The following is a 15,221-nucleotide window of genomic DNA, read 5'->3' as shown; positions in this document are numbered from 1 at the left end:
TGAACATATTATTTGTTATCTCTGGCACATTGTAGGTGCTTTATTAAAGATGAATGTATAATGGTAGCTAGGTGGTGCAGTGGATAGAACACCAACCTGGAGTCAAGAAGACCTGATTTCAATTCCAGTCTCAGATACTTAATAGTTTCCTAGCTGTGTGACCTTGGGCAAGTCACTTAACCCCATTGCCTTGCAAAATGCCAAAAAAAAGATGAATGAATGAATGCAAGAGTCAGAAACTGACTAGATGGAATGAATTGCTCAGGAGGTGAAGGGGGGTCAGACTTAATAGACCCTGGACTGGACTGGTCCTTTCTACACATACAACCACATGGAAAGAAGTCTGGAGGCTCCAGTTATTATATGATGCTAGGACTATTGAATCCTAGAGCTTTCCACACCAGGTAATAGATATCCACTAGTTCAGATTCTCAAACACATCTTTCTTTTTTTTTCTCTCTTAAGGAAATGACTTTATTTTATTTTATTTTTTTATTAAAGATTTTATTTATCTTGAGTTTTACAATTTTTCCCACAATCTTACTTCCCTGCCTCCACCCCCCCCCCCACAGAAGGCAATTTATCAGTCTTTACATTGTTTCCATGGTATACATTGATCCAAATTGAGTGTGATGAGAGAGAAATCATATCCTTAAGGAAGAAACTTAAAGTATAAGAGATAATAAAATCAGACAATAAGATATCAGGTTTTTTTTCCCTAGATTTAAGGTAATAGTCCTTGGTCTTTGTTTAAACTCAACAATTATTTCTCTGGATACAGATGGTATTCTCCATTGCAGAGAGCCCAAAATTGTCCCTGATTGTTGCACTGATGGAATGAGCGAGTCCATCAAGGTTGATCATTGCCCCCATGTTGCTGTTAGGGTGTACAGTGTTTTTCTGGTTCTGCTCATCTCACTCAGCTTCAGTTCATGCAAATCCTTCCATGCTTCCCTGAATTTCCATCCCTCTTGGTTTCTAATAGAACAATAGTATTCCATGATATACATATACCACGGTTTGCTAAGCCATTCCCCAGTTGAAGGATATTTACTTGATTTCCAATTCTTTGCCACCACAAACAGGGCTGCTATGAATATTTTTGTACAAGTGATATTTTTACCCTTTTTCATCATCTCTTCAGGGTATAGACCCAGTAGTAGTATTGCTGGATCAGAGGGTATGCACATTTTTGCTGCTCTGTGGGCATATCAAACATATCTTTCAATGTTGCTGGAGCTTTAGGAGTCTAAGACAGTTTGGGTTACTGCTCTATGCCTCTGTTATTCTCTACTAGGAATCTGCCATATGGTGGGCTAGCTCACTATCATTAGGGTTGAGCTATCTGGTGGTCAGTCAGTCAGTCCATACTGTTTTGGTGGCAAGTTAAGATAGACATGTACCAATGATTAAGGAAAGTACCAAGTGGAGAGATGGTCATCTCACCTCACTCTTTATAGGAAACAGAAATTGGACTTGTAAGAGAGCAAACCTAAGCCATCTGGATAGTGGATAAGACTAGTATAGCTGGTGTAACTATGAACAAGTTGCTTAACCTGTCTGAAGCTATTTTTTTCATCAAATGGAAATAATAAAACTCATATCTTCTTAGCCAATTTTGTTGAGGCTCAAATAAGATACTGTATATAAAGTGCTTTGTCACTTTTAGACCACTATATAAATATCAAGTTATTATCAGCAGTCCCTGAGGGTAGGGACTTATAATTTTTGTTTTCCAATTCACAAAACCTTACATATAATGGTTTCTTACCAGTGATAATTATATGATTTGTTTTAATTTGCATTGCCCCCCCTTTTAGTGATTTGGAGCATTTTTTCACTTGGTTATTGATTACTTTCATATCCTCTCTAGAAAACTTCCAGTTCATATCCTTTGACCATTTATCAGTTGGGGAAGGGCTCTTGTTATATTTTTGATTCTATTGCCTATTAGGCTTGATCACTGGACTTTGATCAGAAAAATTTTCTGCAAATGTTTTTTCCCCCCTCCAATTAACTTTTATCTTCTGATTTTAACTTCATTGATTTTATTTGTCCAAATTTTCTGTCATCAAATTTTTTGTGATTCCCTTTTCTGATTAACTTACCTCTTATCCATAGTTGTAAAAAAGAATCCTCTTCTCTAATTTTTTCATGATTTGACCTTTCATATTTCATTCATGTATCTACTTGGAGCTTATTGTGGTATATATTGTGTGAAATATTCTAAATATGATTCTTGTTGGATTGCCTTAGTTTTCCAACTGCCAACTTTGTTGTTTTCCCAGTAAGATTTTCCTCTAGTGGTCAGTATCCTTGGAATTATCTAACTCTATGTTTGATTTCTTCTAGGTGTTGTGGTGTACAAGTTTAAAAAAGCATAAATACAGAGAGTTAATGGGAATAAGCTATGTGAACCATGCTGGAAAAAATTTACCCAGCCTACGAGTGGAGAGAGAAGATGGGGGAAACTCACTTGGGGTATAGCCTAAGGGGAAATAGATATCCACTAGTTCAGAAATGTCTAATTCCAGGTGGCAAGTGCTGGCCAAAATTCTGGAGAGTTATCTGAACCAAATTATAATATAATTAGGAAATGTGTAACAAAATGAAGGACAGCTAGGTGGTGGAGTGGATAGAGCATCAAGCTTGAATTAAGGAAGATTTATCCTTATGACTTCATGTTCAGTCTCAGAGGTTTACTAGCTGTGTGACTTGGGCAAATCACTTAACTCTATCTACCCCAGTTTCTTCTTTTAGAAAAGGAAATGGAAAACCACTCCAGTATCTTTGCCAAGAAAATTCCAAATTGGATCACAAAGACTCAAACTCAACCAAAAATCAGCTGAATAAGTCAAGTGTAACAAAATAAGTAAAAATATAATGCAATACAGAAATGTTAATTTGTGGCTTTCTAAGTCAGCATGTAGCCAACAGGGATCCATTTCTTTTTGAGTTTGGACACCATTGCCCTTAATACCTCACTTGATTCTTGTCCTTTGTTATTGAAGAAGACCAAAATGACATCACTGTGTTTGAGACAAATTACAGTGTGTCCCACTGTGTATGATGAGATCAGTACAAGCTTGGAATACTCTATGACAGGTCGGGCACAAATAGTCCATGTGAACACCTGGAGTGGGTACTCTAAACTTATGGATGTCACCTTTCCTTTGAGCTGCTTCAATTCTGCCTTCCTCATAGAGTGCAGCCCTCCTCACTGATGAGGGCACGCCATGCTGAGCAGTCCTGTGCCAGGTTCTCCCATGCTACACAATCAATTCTAAAGTTGAGAGGGACTTTCAAGGTATCCCAGTATTGCTTCCTCTGACCCCTCTGAGCACTTGCCCTGTGTGTGAGTTCTCCATGGAATAGACTTTTTGGCAAGTTTACTAATGGCATTCTAACAATATGTCCAGCCCATCATAGTTGTACTCTGTAGTAATGTTGGAATGCTAGGCAGTTTAGCTCAAGAAAGGACCTCAGTGTCTAGTAACTTCTCCTGCCAGATCTTCAGAATTTTCCTAAGACAATTTAAATGGAACTAATTTAAATGGATAACTTATTTAGTTGTCTGGGGAATGCAGGTGAACAAGGGAGTGGATGGAGCAGATGACAAGACTAGTGACTGAGTGATTGGGACAGGATTGGGGGTAGGGAGGTAGGTACTATTCTACCTCAACACGGAAGAAAGAGCACAGGTGAGTGAGGCTGGCTGCTGCTTTTGTCACCAATGACACTTAGCATGGGACAACAAATTTAGTGAATATACTACTGACCTAACAGTCAAGAAGACCAATGTTCAAGTCCTATCTATAAAATATACAGCATGGTACTGGACAGATCATTTAACAGCTCCCTTAAACAGGCGAGTCAATAAACTATGTCTAAAGATTAAAATTAAATGAAGGGCTAAAACTAGTTCATAGATTTAAAACTAGGAGGAATCTGAGAAGTTATCATATAGTACAGTCCCTTGATTTTATAGAGGAGGAAACTGAACCCAGAAGGAGCAGGGAACTTGCCCAGAGTCGTAACAGACAAGAATTGAACCCACCGTGCCTGCCACGCTCCTTTATTGCACCAAGTTAGAATTGTACATTTGCAACATCTGTTCCCGCAGGAGCGACTGTGTTGGTAGGATGAATGAATTGCTGCAAAGTTACTTGACAGTGAAAGGAACTAAAGGTGAGAGTTTTCAGACTACAGATTTAAACTTCAAAGCATACCGTACTTGATGTATTTTTCAGGATGCAAAGTTCAGGATGAAAATGCATTGGAAAGAGAACAGGGTTTTGAAACAAGATCTGAGTTCAAATCCTTTGTTATTTACCTGTATGATTTTCTGCAAGTTACTTAACATCTCTGTGCCTTGTTTTACTCATTTGTAACCAGAGATGCTGAACAAGACGATCATTAAATTCCTTTCCAGCTCTAAATCTATAAGCCTACATTCTTCATGAGAGACAACCTCGATTTCAGAAAGTCTGGGTTTACAGTCTATCTCCCTCCTTCCTTACTTCATGACCACAGACATGGTCATAGACAAAGCATTTAACCTCTTAGTGCCCCAGGTAATTCTGTAAAAGCCATGTGATACAGTAGTAGAAAGAATCCCAACTTTGGAGCCGCCCGCGCCCCCCGCCGCAGTGATGGCCGGCCCCCGGCGCTTGGTTCTGCTGCTCGCCCTGGTCCTGGCTGCCCAGGCCGCTGCCCAGGCCACTAACCGAGCCCCGCGCCTCATAGGCGGCCTCAGGGACGCCGACGTAAACGAGGAGAGGGTGAAGCGCGCGCTCAACTTCGCCATGGTGAGGTTTAACCAGGGCAGCAACGACAGGTTCACCAGCCGAGTGTCCGAGGTCTTGGAAGCCAAGAAGCAGATTGTGGCTGCTGTAAAATACCTGTTTAAAGTTGCTATTCGTCGAACCACCTGCTCCAAGTCTGTGAATGACTTTTCAAACTGCCCCTTTCATGAGAGCCCACAAATGAAAACGCCCCTCATCTGCTCATTTTCGGTGTACGATATTCCTTGGATGAACAAAACTACTCTCTTGGAAAGCGAATGCCTAAAAAACTAGTATCCTGGCAGTTTCAGTCTGGCTGTTCTGCTTTTGGAAAACCCATTTGATTCATTATTACCTAATTCATAGTGCTTTGTAAGGTAATGATGTAATCTCCTCCCTAAACTGCTAGGAGGAGGAAATAAAGGCTTGTCAAAGGTTAAAAAAAAGAGAGAGAGAGAATCCCAACTTTGGAGACAGAGGATCTGATTTCAGATCCCACCTCTGATGCTTCCTCTCTGTAAGACCTTAGGTAAGTCACAACATCAAAGCTGTTTGTGTGAAAAAATTGACTCACTCCATAAGGAATTTGTGTGAAAGAAAGAATCCATCTCTGAATCAGAAGGAGAGGTTCTGTGGGTCTGAATTTGAGAGACAAAAGCAGGTATGGTATTTCCAGCACAACATTGAGGAGCAGAGGAAGGATTTTTGTGGCAGAAAAGGATGATATAGGGGAGTTGACTCTGCAGGCATTTCAGAGAAGAGAAACCAGGCTGGGTAAAGTCTTAGGAATAAGTGAACTCTTTACCCAACTTTGCCTCCCATTGCTTGTCTGTTTGAAGACAACATCATATCATTTTCTTGGTTTTATGCTCATATATTTCTAATAAACTGAATTTTTCCTCAACCACAAAAAGGCCAAAGATTTCCTAGAGATAGAAATGAATGTAAGATTAGGAAGAAAGCCCAATCTCTGCCTAAATGATAGGAATTTTCCTAGCTGTGAGCTCTGAATAATTGTATCTAAACTTAGAACTTTTCATCTAAAATTAATTCCCTAAAAATTGAAGAAGAGTGAATCTTTGGGGCTATTAGATTGCCCCCTAGACTTAAAACAAGCTAATTATTATAACTTATTTGTTGTTCAGTTGATTCAATTCTGATTGACTCTTTGTGATTCCATTTGGGAGTTTTCTCTCTTTTTTTAAAATTTTACTTATTTAAGGCAATTGGGTCAAGTGACTTACAGATATCTGAGGGCAGATTTGAACTCAGGTCTTCCTGACTCCAGGGCTGGTGCTCTATCCACTTCACCACCTAGCTGCCCTGGGGGTTTTCTTGGCAAAGGTACTGGAGTGGTTTGCCATTTCCTTCTCCAGCTCATTTTATGGGTGAAGAAACAGAAGCAAACAAAAGTTAAGTGACTTTTCCACTCACCCAGATAGTGTTTGAGGCCTGATTTGACCTGAGGTCTTTCTGATCCAGATCTGGCACTTTATTCACTGTGCCTCCTAGCTGCCCAATTATTACAACAGGGTATTACAAATAGAAAAAAAAAGAGTTCATTTGATCCTTTCTCTCCCAATTGCTGCTTACAAAAATGAGGACAAACAAATTATGGAACTGCCAGTACCTTAGAACCACAAACTGTCATCTGGGACCAGGACCACCACCTCCCCTTGATAACTTGACCTGATGGACTAGTTAGAAGGGGGCTATGATAGTCATTAAACCAGAACAAATGGAAGATGGGCTCCTAAACTCAGTATGGCCTTTTGAATACCAGGTTATATCTTTTAGTTTGTTCAATGACGCTGCAGTCTTTCAAATATTTACAAAGTTCGTTTTTCAAGACCTACTGGGATCATAGGCTAGTAGTCTATGCTACTATTATACTGAAATAGTATTCCTGAGACTTGGTATGGTCATAGTAGATGAGGAAGTCAAGGTAATCTTTCTCTTTCTCCGTCTTTGCCTCTGTCTCTGTCTTTTCTCTGTCTCTTTCTCCATCTTTCTATGTCTCTCTCTCTCTCTCTCTCTCTCTCTCTCTATATATATATATATATATATATTATATATATTTTATAATGAAAAGTACATACATATGCAATTATGCATACACACATTAACTATATATATACATGACTTTTTTTTTAACCAGATCTCTGACTTCACTTGTGGAGGGAGTGCCCAGTTAGGAAATTTCTTTACTAATGTATATCTCTTCCTTATCAAAACTTATAGTCTTAAAACAGAGATTCTTAACATGGAATGCTCCGACCATGAACTTAGGATGGGAAAAAATTTACATCTTTATTTCAACATAATTGGTTTCCCCACATATTTAAAAACATATTAAGAAAGGATCCATATGTTTCACTAGCTAGCTGAAGGGGTCCATGATACCAAAAATGGGTTTGAAAATCCCTATGAAAGTTGCCTAGAAACACTGAGAGGTAAAATAACTTGCCCGAGGCCACAAAAAATTAAACCCAGGTCTTCTTAATAACCCCAAGAGCAGTTCTCTATCCACTGACAATATGCTATATATACCTCCATGACAGCATAACCACTGACTCAGCGATAGGAGACCTAGATGGCACAGTTGTTAGAGTACCAGCCCTAAAATCAGGAGGATCTGAATTCAAATTTGGCCTCAGACACTTTAGTAGCTGTATGCTCTTGGGCAAATCAATTAACCTATCTCAAGTCATCCTGATTCATATCTGGTCACTGGACCCAGATGACTCTGGAGGAGAAGGTAAGGGTGGTACTTAGCACAGCACCCCCACACTCAAATTCAGTTCCTCTGCTTGTCATGGCATCACCTTCCTGATGTCATGGTCTTCTTAGAGAACAAAGCACAAACATCATCATCACTTCCATGATAACACAACCACCAATTCAATAAGAGGAGAGAAGAAAATGTGCTTCAGACATCCTTGATAACCTTGGTTGGTGACAACCCTTGATAGAGAAGTGAACAAACATGGAGATCAGGAGGTATCCTGACTTGACTAGCTGCCACTCCCACTTCCATTTAACCATTGGACTTTTGCTGTCTCTAGTTTCTGACACAATTTTGACTTGTGCTTTCACTTGGATCCCAGTTTGAATTCCACGCCTCTCTTCTGGGGAAGGATCTTTGCTCAGGCCCATTCATTTGTCTCAACCACAAGCCTATGTCAATCCCCAAGAGGGAAACCTGTCCTTGATCAGTTTTTATTGAATGACTGGTTACTAAGGGAATATTCACTTAGCCATAAGTGAACTGAAAAGATGAATGAATCCCTCTGATGCTCAGGGCTGTGCTCAGTGAAGTGAAAGATACAAAAGGATAAGACACAACTCCTGCTGAAGGTCTGGTGGGAAGATGAAGCAAAACAACATACAGCAATAGAATGCAGACCCCCTTGGCACTCACCAGGGATTAACAATATAGAACAGCTCACAGGGGCTATTGAGACATCGAAAGCAAACCCTCCACATTCGCAGGAGAGATCAACCAAAACAAAATAACAGAGTAAACTCAGCCCCCAGGAGGACGGTCATGTCAGTCTCTATCCCTGAGAATAAGGAAATCAGTGAAAGCTAAAATGACAAGAATAAGGCAGGCAGTGGGAGAAGGAGGCAGAAGTCTTTTTTTTTTCCTTTCTTTTTCCTTTTAGCTTTTCTTTCTCCTCCCAGCTTAAAGGATAGGGAATGATAAGATGAAATAACAGAGGCTATGTTGGGGAAAGGGATAGTACTGGGAGAAACTAAAGTTTGTAGATTTCCAAACTGTCCTGATATTTTAGCTCGGGCCTTGATATTCTCTGATATGAATGTTGAAAATAATATCATATAAGATAATTCCTTAGGGCTCAGGATGAAATTGCCATAATTATTTGAGAGATAGTGTCTCCCTTTCTGGAATTAGCTCTTCTTCTTCTGTGCATCACAGGTAACCAGTGCCTTCTAGTTGTCTAAAATCCCCCATTCTAGTAATTCCTTAATTGATAAATGGTCAAAGAATATACAAAGACAATTCTCAGACAAAGAAATCAAAACTATCTATAGCCATATGAAAAATTGCTCTAAATCATTATTGATTAGAGAAATACAAATTAAAACATCTCTGAGGTACCACCTCACACCTCTCAGATTGGTCAATATGATTGGAAAGGAAAATGATCAGTAATGGACAGGATATGGGAAAACTGGGACACTAATGCATTGTTGGTGGAGTTGTGAACTGATCCAACCTTTCTGGAGAGCAATTTAGAACTGTGCCCAAAGGGCAATGTGCATACCCTTTGATCCAGCAATACCACTACTGGGTCTGTATCCTGAAGAGATTATGAAAAAAGGTATCCTACTTGTACAGAAATATTCATAGCAGCTCTGTTTGTAGTGGCAAAGAACTGGAAAAGGAGGGATGTCCATCAATTAGAAAATGACTGAACAAATTGTGGTATATGTGTATGATGGAACACTATTGTTCTATAAGAAATCATGAGGGACAGGATTTCAGAAAAGCCTAGAAAGATTTGCATGAATTAATGCTGAATGAGATGAGCAGAACCCCAAAAACACTATACGGACTAAAAATAACATGGGGTGATGATCAACTGTGATGGATTTGTTATTTTAGCAGTACAATAATCAAAGACAATTTTAAGGAACTTAATGATGGAAAATAGCACCTGTGAGCAGGGAAAAAGATCTGTGGGGTTTAAACAAAGACCAAAGTTTACTTTCTTCAATTTTTAAAAGTTGTCTTCTGTATTATGTCATTTTGTTCTCTCTAATGTTTTAATTCTTTTCTCATAACATGTTCAATATCTATCTGTGTTTAACATGATTACAAATGTAAAGTCTTTATCAGATTGCTTTCTGTCAGGGGGAGAAAAGGAAGAGAGGAAGAAAAAATTATAAAATTCAAAACCTTGCAAAAAAAAGATTGATAAAAACTACTATTGTTGGTAGTTGGAAAAAACAAATAAAATACTTATATTAAAATTAAATAAAATAAAATCCCCCATTCTACTTGGGCTGCCTTTCTTTTCCAACAGCTATGATGATAGTTACAGAATACTGTTAATATAATGACAGAAAAACTGTTAATAGCAAATTTAATATTACATATTACTTGCTTCTCCCTTTGAACAGTTCTAGGAATCTCAGAATTCTAGTAATGAGCTTGCATTCCACTCTTGGAGGCATTTCCTCTCAGTTATGTTGAGCTAAGTCTCCACCCTTTGACCAGCTGTAAGTAAAGTCAGCTTGAGTCAAGTCAGCTGCCAAATGACTTCTGATGTCCTTGCTTCCCTCATCAGAATTTATGACATTACATCATGAAGAGTAAAATGACCAAATGAAATTATTTCCTTGCCCAGATTATTGAGACCACATCTCACTACCTAATGTGACTCCTTCCCCCTTTTCTCCTAAAATTATAAAAATCTTTATTGTAAGTCTCCTGGTGGAACATTCCCCAGGGTAGCAAGTTATGACCTTGGTAATTGGATTAAAATCACCTTATTCCTTTACTTATGAGTGTGATTTATTTTGAGACTTGAAAAATAGGATCATAGATTTAAAACTAACCAGTATCTTAACTGACTCTTTATCGAGGGGAAGTGATTTTTCAAAAATTTCACACATATAAGTAGAACGTGAACTCAGTAAACCTACCTTTCAACCCAAACTTGGGTCTCAATTATTCTTCACCTTAGGTATTGATTGTATTATCATTATCACAGAATGACATTCCTCTGTACTATCAGATAGGTGGTGCTGTGATAAGCACTGGCCCTGAAGTCAAGAGGACCTGAGTTCAAATACAACCTCAGACATTTGACTCTTACTAACTGTGTGACCTTGGGCAAGTCACTTAACCATGACTGCATCACATTTAGGACCATCTCCAGTCATCCTGATTCAGATCTGGCCACTGGACCCATTTGGCTACGGAGGAGAAAGTGAAGCTGGTGACTTAGCTCAGTCCCACTCACTCAAATCCAATTCATGTCCTTGTCAAGGCATCATCTCCCCCATAGAATTAGGAAGACCAGAGATCAATTTTGACCCTAGACATTTCCTAGCTGTATGACCTTGGGCATGTCACTTAATTTCTTTTCCTCAATCTCTTCAATTATAAAATGAAGGTAATAATAGCACCTACCTTTCTGGATTGTTGTGAGGATCAATTACCATAATATTTGTAAAGCATTGATCACAAGACATGATACATAATAGATGCTATATAAATGCTAGCTATTTATTATTATGATTATTATTATATAAAAGTAATTAATATTAATGGGTGAATGGATACTAAAATTTAATCATCCCGTTGAATTTTAAAAGAGCTTTTTAACCCAAATTAATCTTTAATCAGTGACTTATGTGTGGCCTCAGGCAAGTCACTTAAATTATCTGGGTCTCATTTTCTCCTCTATAAAATAAGGGAGTTGGGCATGATGGCCATTGAGGTAGCTTTTCATGTTAAGTCTATGTATCAGGGATATCATAAAAATGGTCCCCATATAGGGTAAGAGGTAAACTTGAGATCATTTCCAAGTCTAAGATTCTTTGTTTTTTTCAAATAGTAAAAATTTCACCAATAACACATTTTCAAGCTTTAGTGGCTATTAGTATAGTTTTGTCATAATTTACAAAGTAATTTTTAAAAATTTATGCATTGGTATTTATTGTGAAAATTGATTTATTACAATAATAGCAGTAATAATAATAATAATAATAATAATACAAAAAATGGGGTGAAGTCTGAAAGGTCAAAAGATTATTAACAAGGATTCCTTTGACCTCAGGGGTAAAGGAGGTCATTCTACCTTAGGCCCAGACTACAGAAGTTTGGTTCCAGTGTCTACTAATATGCTATGGTTACTGGGTAGTCTATAGCAACTGGATCCAGTTCCTTTGGTAGATGGGAGCTATGGGTAGAGGGCAGGGCTGGGAGCCATGCATTGGTTAACCACTGTAGTATTCAGTAGTAAAATCAGAGTTAGAAGCTGCCAGAAGTTAGAAATGCGAAGGCTGAGAATCGAAGGGGATGGATAACCAGACCATTTGCAGAGTTGTAGACAGAATAATCAACTCAAGTATTTTGATAATCAGAGGATGGGGAAAGTAGCAGTGTATATTGCAAGATGTTGTCTGCATGATCCTGTGCTACTTTCCAAACCCTTTCCTTCTCATCAGCAGTCAGACAAGTAAAAAAAAATAACAAAGATCCCTCTGGGCCAAGTCTTAGGGTACAGTAAGATAATGAAATTCTTTAGAAAACTGAGGATTGTAGAATAGGCCAAGGCATTTCAAGATCAAAAAAAGAGAAAGGGACATGGACTTGATACGTTCACCCTTGGCACCCACCACTTTACAAAGAAGAAAGATAGGAAGGGACCAAAAGCAAGCCTGAAGAGGATTTGAAAGAGGGGTAGAAGTAGAGGTGGTTGCACAAAATGAGAGATCAAAAGCAAGATGGCACTATAAATGGAAATGAATGCCAAGTGTTTATTGAAGGATAGTCTGAGTCCAAGCAGACTCCCGCAGTGGGTAATGGAGAGAGCAAGTCTTTTTATGGGGTATTGGATATAGGAGTCAGTGTGGTATGGTTTCTATAGGAACTGGGAGTTGTTGGGGTGGAGGATGTGTTTTGTTTGGGGGTTCAACAAGGTGAGATTGTGGATTGTTGGAGATGTCATGGAGGTTAGGGTTTATGTCCTTAGGAAAGGATAATCAATGGGGCTCTTCTGGGCAAGAAAGAAACTCAGACCTGAATCCAGCAAAATCAGTGTTCATTAAGATTTTAGATTTAATATTCCCTCTTTTCTAAAAATTCAAAACAAAAAGTTAATGTTGCTTTCTAATCAATCAAAAGATAAACCTAAGTTTTCCTTTCTTACCAACAATTTTAGTGAGAACTCAACAAATGTTTACAAAATAATTGTCTTAATGAAAATGTTCTAACAAAATGTAGCTTTTTGGAAGGGGAAACTGTTGGAGGAAGAAGAAAAATTAAAGCAAACGTGAAAAGAATATGAAGAAACTGGGAATCAATTTCTTAATAGAGCAAATAGGTGGGTCAGCAGCCTTACAATCCAAATGCTTATTCCCAAAGAGGAGTAAACATTTTGTAGAGTTTTATTTTTCTTCTTCCACTCAGTTTTTTCTGTGTGGATGGACCAGTGTCAAAAGAAAGTAAGGTACTGGTGGAGTTGTGAACTAATCTAGCCATTCTGGAGAGCAATATGGAACTGTACCCAAAAAGCAGTAAAACTGATCCTATAAATATCAATACTAGACCTATATCCAGAAGAAATCATAAAAAATGGGAAGAGTCCCACATGCTCCAAAATATTCATAGCAGTTCTTTTTTGTAGTGACAAAGAATTAGAAATTGAGGGAATGCCCATCATTTGAAAAATAACTGAACAAGTAATGGTATATGAATATTTTAGAGTACTATTGTTCTATAAGAGATCGTGAATGGCCAGACTCTATAGAAGCATAGAAAGAATTACAGGAACTGATGCTGAGCAAAGGGAACAGCACCAAGAAAACATTGTACACGTTAACAACAATATTGTGAGTTATTCAGCTTGGATGTATGCAGCTCCTCTCAGTAGTTTAGAGAGCTAGGACAACCCAGGGAGACCTGTTATGGACAACACCATCCATATCCGGATTAAGAAAACAAAACAAGGCCCTGGAGTCAGGAGTACCTGGGTTCAATTCCAGTTTCAGACACTTAATAATTACCTAGCTGTGTGGCCTTGGGCAAGCCACTTAACCCCATTGCCTAGCAAAAACCTAAAGAAAAACAAACAAAAAAAAAAACCAAAATAAAAAAAAACTACAGAATCTGAATAAGCACTATGTTCACTTTTAAAAATTTTCCCTTATATTTTTCCTTCTTATTCCATGATTTGCTTTTCCCTTAGTTCTGATTCCTCATACAAATAATGACTTAATATGTAAACATGTTAAAGAGAAATTTACATGTACTCTGCTGAGGGGAGGGGGCTGGGGAGGGAGGGTGGAAGAAAATTATGTAACTTGGAAATATGCGTGTGGATGAATGTTGAAAAACCTTTGTGATATGTAATTAGAAAAATAAATATCAGTAAAAATAAATAAACAAATAAACAAGCAAGAAAACAAATAAATAAGAAAGTGAGGAAAGTCTCCAGAACATTGGTTGGACTTACTGAGGTGAAATTACTGGAAGATATAGACAGGATTCATGTAGACATAGATGGATTACTGTCTTCTTCCTAGTGGGGGAACATCTAAATTCACTAAGACCACAGATCCATTTGAATACTGAGAGGGTGGAATAGTTTGTCTTAGAATCCTCTCCCAGAATTGGGACATGTTTTGCTCCTGTATTTTGGGATTATTTTTAAATTGCTTGTGAAAGATCCTACTTGTAAGAGCCAAGCCCCAACAGAACTCTACTTAGGGTCCTAGTTTGCCTTGAAAGCCTTGTTCTCTTCTGTTCATCTTTCCCTGGTGCAGAGCTTTGTTCCTTGTCTTGTTCAAAGGGGAGGGGAATGTAAGAATAAGAAATAGCTTGGCATTGTGCAAAATTCTGGAAGTATTTGGGCAAGGGTAAGCTATGAGAAGGGTAGAACTAACATCAATTTTAATTTTTACTTGCACCTCCATCATCTAGTCATGCATTTCTCTGTTGTCTGAACACCCAGCCCTTAGGGTGCCCGGGAAGCATTTCTCAAAGGCTCTTTTGTTCTCATTCCAGGTGTGTGTGGCTGTTGTGGTGCCCTTCGCCCCAGGTACAAGAGATTGGTTGACAACATCTTCCCTGAGGATCCAGAGGTAGGTTGTCCTACCTTCCTATCTTAGACCCATTGAATCTCAAAGTTAGAAGGGATCTCAGAATTCATGTGTGATTCCCCCTCCTTAGAGGTTTTGAACCAAAGGATGTATGTGACCTCTTGTCAGCTTATTACAGTGAGAATTCCATTCAGGTATGGATTGGGCTAAGTAGCCACTTACATCTCTTCAAAGTCTAAAACTTCTATGATTCTGTAAGTCATCTAGTCTATCACCCTACATGAATCCACTTCTACAATGTCTCTGAAAAGTTGTAATATAGCTCTGATTAAGGCCCTCAGTGACAGGTAGAACATTTAGACAGACCTCATTGCTGTATTTTAAAAAAAATTTTTTTCTCTTTATTAAAGCAAAATCTCCCAACTTCCACCCATTATCCCCCTCTATCACATGTTACTAGCTTTCCTATAATGCTCATATCTGGCATTCTGTCAGATGTTGGTATTATGGCAACCCTATCCTTTTGAAATACTAGAGCAAGCCTGAGCCTGGGAAGACTATTTGGTGAGACCTCTATTTTTTTCATGTTTTCTTAGAGCCCTCTATTATGATAATGTATTTCCAGCCAGACAATAAATT

The 15,221-nt window shown here is 38.4% G+C and overlaps 1 protein-coding gene and 1 pseudogene across 3 annotated transcripts in view; both read left to right on the top strand.

The window, feature by feature from the left end:
- EFR3B (EFR3 homolog B) overlaps positions 1 to 15,221 on the top strand; it is a 150,044-nt gene that overhangs the window by 71,654 nt on the left and 63,169 nt on the right. For all 3 annotated transcript variants that reach the window (XM_074209962.1, XM_074209963.1, XM_074209961.1), the window contains one exon: positions 14,548 to 14,624. Coding sequence is in view for 2 of the 3 variants with exons in the window: in XM_074209963.1 (XP_074066064.1) it covers positions 14,548 to 14,624 (77 nt within the window). In the remaining variant the exon portion in view is untranslated. The remainder of the gene's footprint in view (positions 1 to 14,547; positions 14,625 to 15,221) is intronic.
- Positions 4,653 to 5,223, top strand: LOC141504535 (cystatin-C pseudogene; annotated as a pseudogene).

This window comes from Macrotis lagotis, chromosome 1 (assembly GCF_037893015.1).
Source record: "Macrotis lagotis isolate mMagLag1 chromosome 1, bilby.v1.9.chrom.fasta, whole genome shotgun sequence".
In the NCBI taxonomy this organism is placed as follows: domain Eukaryota; kingdom Metazoa; phylum Chordata; class Mammalia; order Peramelemorphia; family Peramelidae; genus Macrotis; species Macrotis lagotis.
This window is presented reverse-complemented; position numbering and strand designations above follow the sequence as displayed.